This window comes from Anneissia japonica, unplaced genomic scaffold (genome assembly GCF_011630105.1).
Source record: "Anneissia japonica isolate Jap-2015-1 unplaced genomic scaffold, ASM1163010v1 scaffold284455_len2211_cov253, whole genome shotgun sequence".
NCBI classification, from domain to species: domain Eukaryota; kingdom Metazoa; phylum Echinodermata; class Crinoidea; order Comatulida; family Comatulidae; genus Anneissia; species Anneissia japonica.
In genome coordinates this window covers 1-2,200 of record NW_022756173.1, presented here as the reverse complement: position 1 = coordinate 2,200, position 2,200 = coordinate 1, and the positions used below count along the sequence as shown (strand labels likewise).

The 2,200-nt window shown below is 35.2% G+C and overlaps 1 protein-coding gene across 1 annotated transcript; it reads left to right on the top strand.

The window, feature by feature from the left end:
* Nucleotides 1–452: 452 nt before the first annotated feature.
* Nucleotides 453–2,184, top strand: LOC117124120 (caspase-8-like; the record flags this gene model as incomplete). The annotated part of the gene is made up of 2 exons (XM_033270251.1): nt 453–510; nt 1,867–2,184. Coding segments are annotated over exons 1-2 (376 nt in total), but the record flags the coding sequence as incomplete, so codon positions are not given.
* Between the last annotated feature and the right edge of the window lie 16 nt (nt 2,185–2,200).

Genomic DNA, 2,200 nt, shown 5'->3' with positions numbered 1-2,200 from the left:
TCAAGCCATGGTCAAACAAAAAACAGTGTTTTTAATTTTATTTAATTGAAAGTTAGGTAGACTAAGTCTCTATATGATATCCATAAATAGGCCTGGTAGGTTAGCAGGCCTTGTTTCTAGGGCAAGACCAAATGTTTTTAGGCTTCATCAGATAGGTACCTACAGAGCACCCCCTGTGTTTGCCACTGATTAAATAAAATTTAATTCAATTCAATTTGTTATGCTTCATCAGCCATCAAGAGCTATTAACTGCCAAACATTAATAATAAATACAATACAATATATACAAGGGTTAATTTAAACTTGGGGGCCTACATAGAGAGAGTGGTTCTAATGTCTGTAGGAGAGGATATGGCAGGATTGAGAGTGAGTTTACATGAAAGGCACAAAGCAAAGGGAAAAAACAGAAGTGGGAAATCAAGAAGTTTGAGCATGGAAGGACAGCAAAGCAGATGTCGAGTAACGTGATGGAAGGAGATGTCAAGCTGGAAGAAATGAATGTAAGGGATGGTCAGCCGATTGAGTAATTTTAGCGAGAACATAAAGAATAATATTATGACACAAGTTTAATAGAACAATGACAACGGATGTGAGCACAGAGATAGTTAGATGAAGAAGCAGAGGGATCAATGATTTTCTCAAGGAAAATTTCAATACATAGGATTATATTTGTAACATTTTGGCCAAGTGCAGACTGAATGTGGGATTTACATGGTTTCAGGTGTTTAAGTTATTTAAGGATGAATAATTTTTAAGTGCGGATTTATAGGACGTTAAAATTAGGGCATGCCATTTAAGATCATGTGTTATGGTTATTCCTAATTTAGATTCCCAAAATACATATTCATTAGCTGACTTTTGGATAGTGAGAAGGTGAGACCATTTTGCTGAGACTAGTTTTGAGGCTGGCAGACAGGCAGCAGTGGGCAGATCATGGCCAGCAATTAATTATTATTCAGCAATATGTTTGTTGTCATATTACAGACAGTGCAGAGATTCCAAGCTAGACATTTGCAGGCATGAGACTTTGTCCTGAAAAGTCTTCCCATTAGGGTGCCAGGGGCATAAGGTCCTCTCCCCATAGAATTTTTCTCTAGTGCGTGGAAATGCATTCTTTGCCACTTTAGGGTGGTATGCTTACCATTAAAAATAAATGAAGGAAGGCTGTCCAAAGATGAGATATGAACCACGCATGTACACATTTTCTTTCATCTCATCTGACAGTATTTTTTAAAAAGAGTGTTAGAGCAGCTTAAAATGATTTATACTGATAAGTTTGGAATGCCACTGCATTAAATTTAGTGTACTTGGAGAATATATATATGTATAGTCAGGGAGTTGTTATAGTGACCAACTAACTGGTATAGTATATATTCAAATCATGCAGCTGCGTAGCACTGGGCACACGTATAATGTCAAATAGATAGTAATACAAATCCTAACATATATATGGTGTAATATATCGTAGTTCATCAAAGTTTCTGATTATGTAGTTGTATGATAAAAGAGGTCACTGGTTGGAAGAAAGCCGTTAACACTGTTAAATTATATATAAATCATCAAAGAAGGGTAAATTCAGTGTTTGAATAAAGGACATAATATACATTGTGTAGCATAGAACATATTTACCTTTGATGATAAACTCCAACCGTCTTGCAGTAATGCTATAAATATAGGCCTATTAATACTGTAAATTTTGAATGTTAAAGAAGAGGAATCTGCGAGTGTGAAAACAAATTATGTTTGTGATTTTCATAGCCTTCCAGTTTTTTATTTATAAATATATTTATGAATATGTAAAAAAATATTCAATTGCGAGTCTATGAATATGTATTTAATACATCTTATCTTTATTCAAATTCACAGAAAAACTTAAAAATACATTCACAGAGCTGGGGTTTACTGTCAAAATAGAATCGGACTTAACAGCAGAAGAGATGAGCACAGTGATTAAAAATGCTGCTGAAGAGGACCACTCAAATTATGATGCCTTTGTATGCTGTATTCTGTCCCATGGCAACTATGGTTTTGTCACTGGTGTTGATGGTGGTACCTGCAAGATCATGGACATCACCAGACATTTGTCATCGTCAAATTGCCCAAGCCTTGCTTACAAGCCGAAAATGTTTATTATACAGGCCTGTCAAGGCACCATACATGAAGAGAAAGTTAATATAAATATAAGTAGCACTAGCTTTGA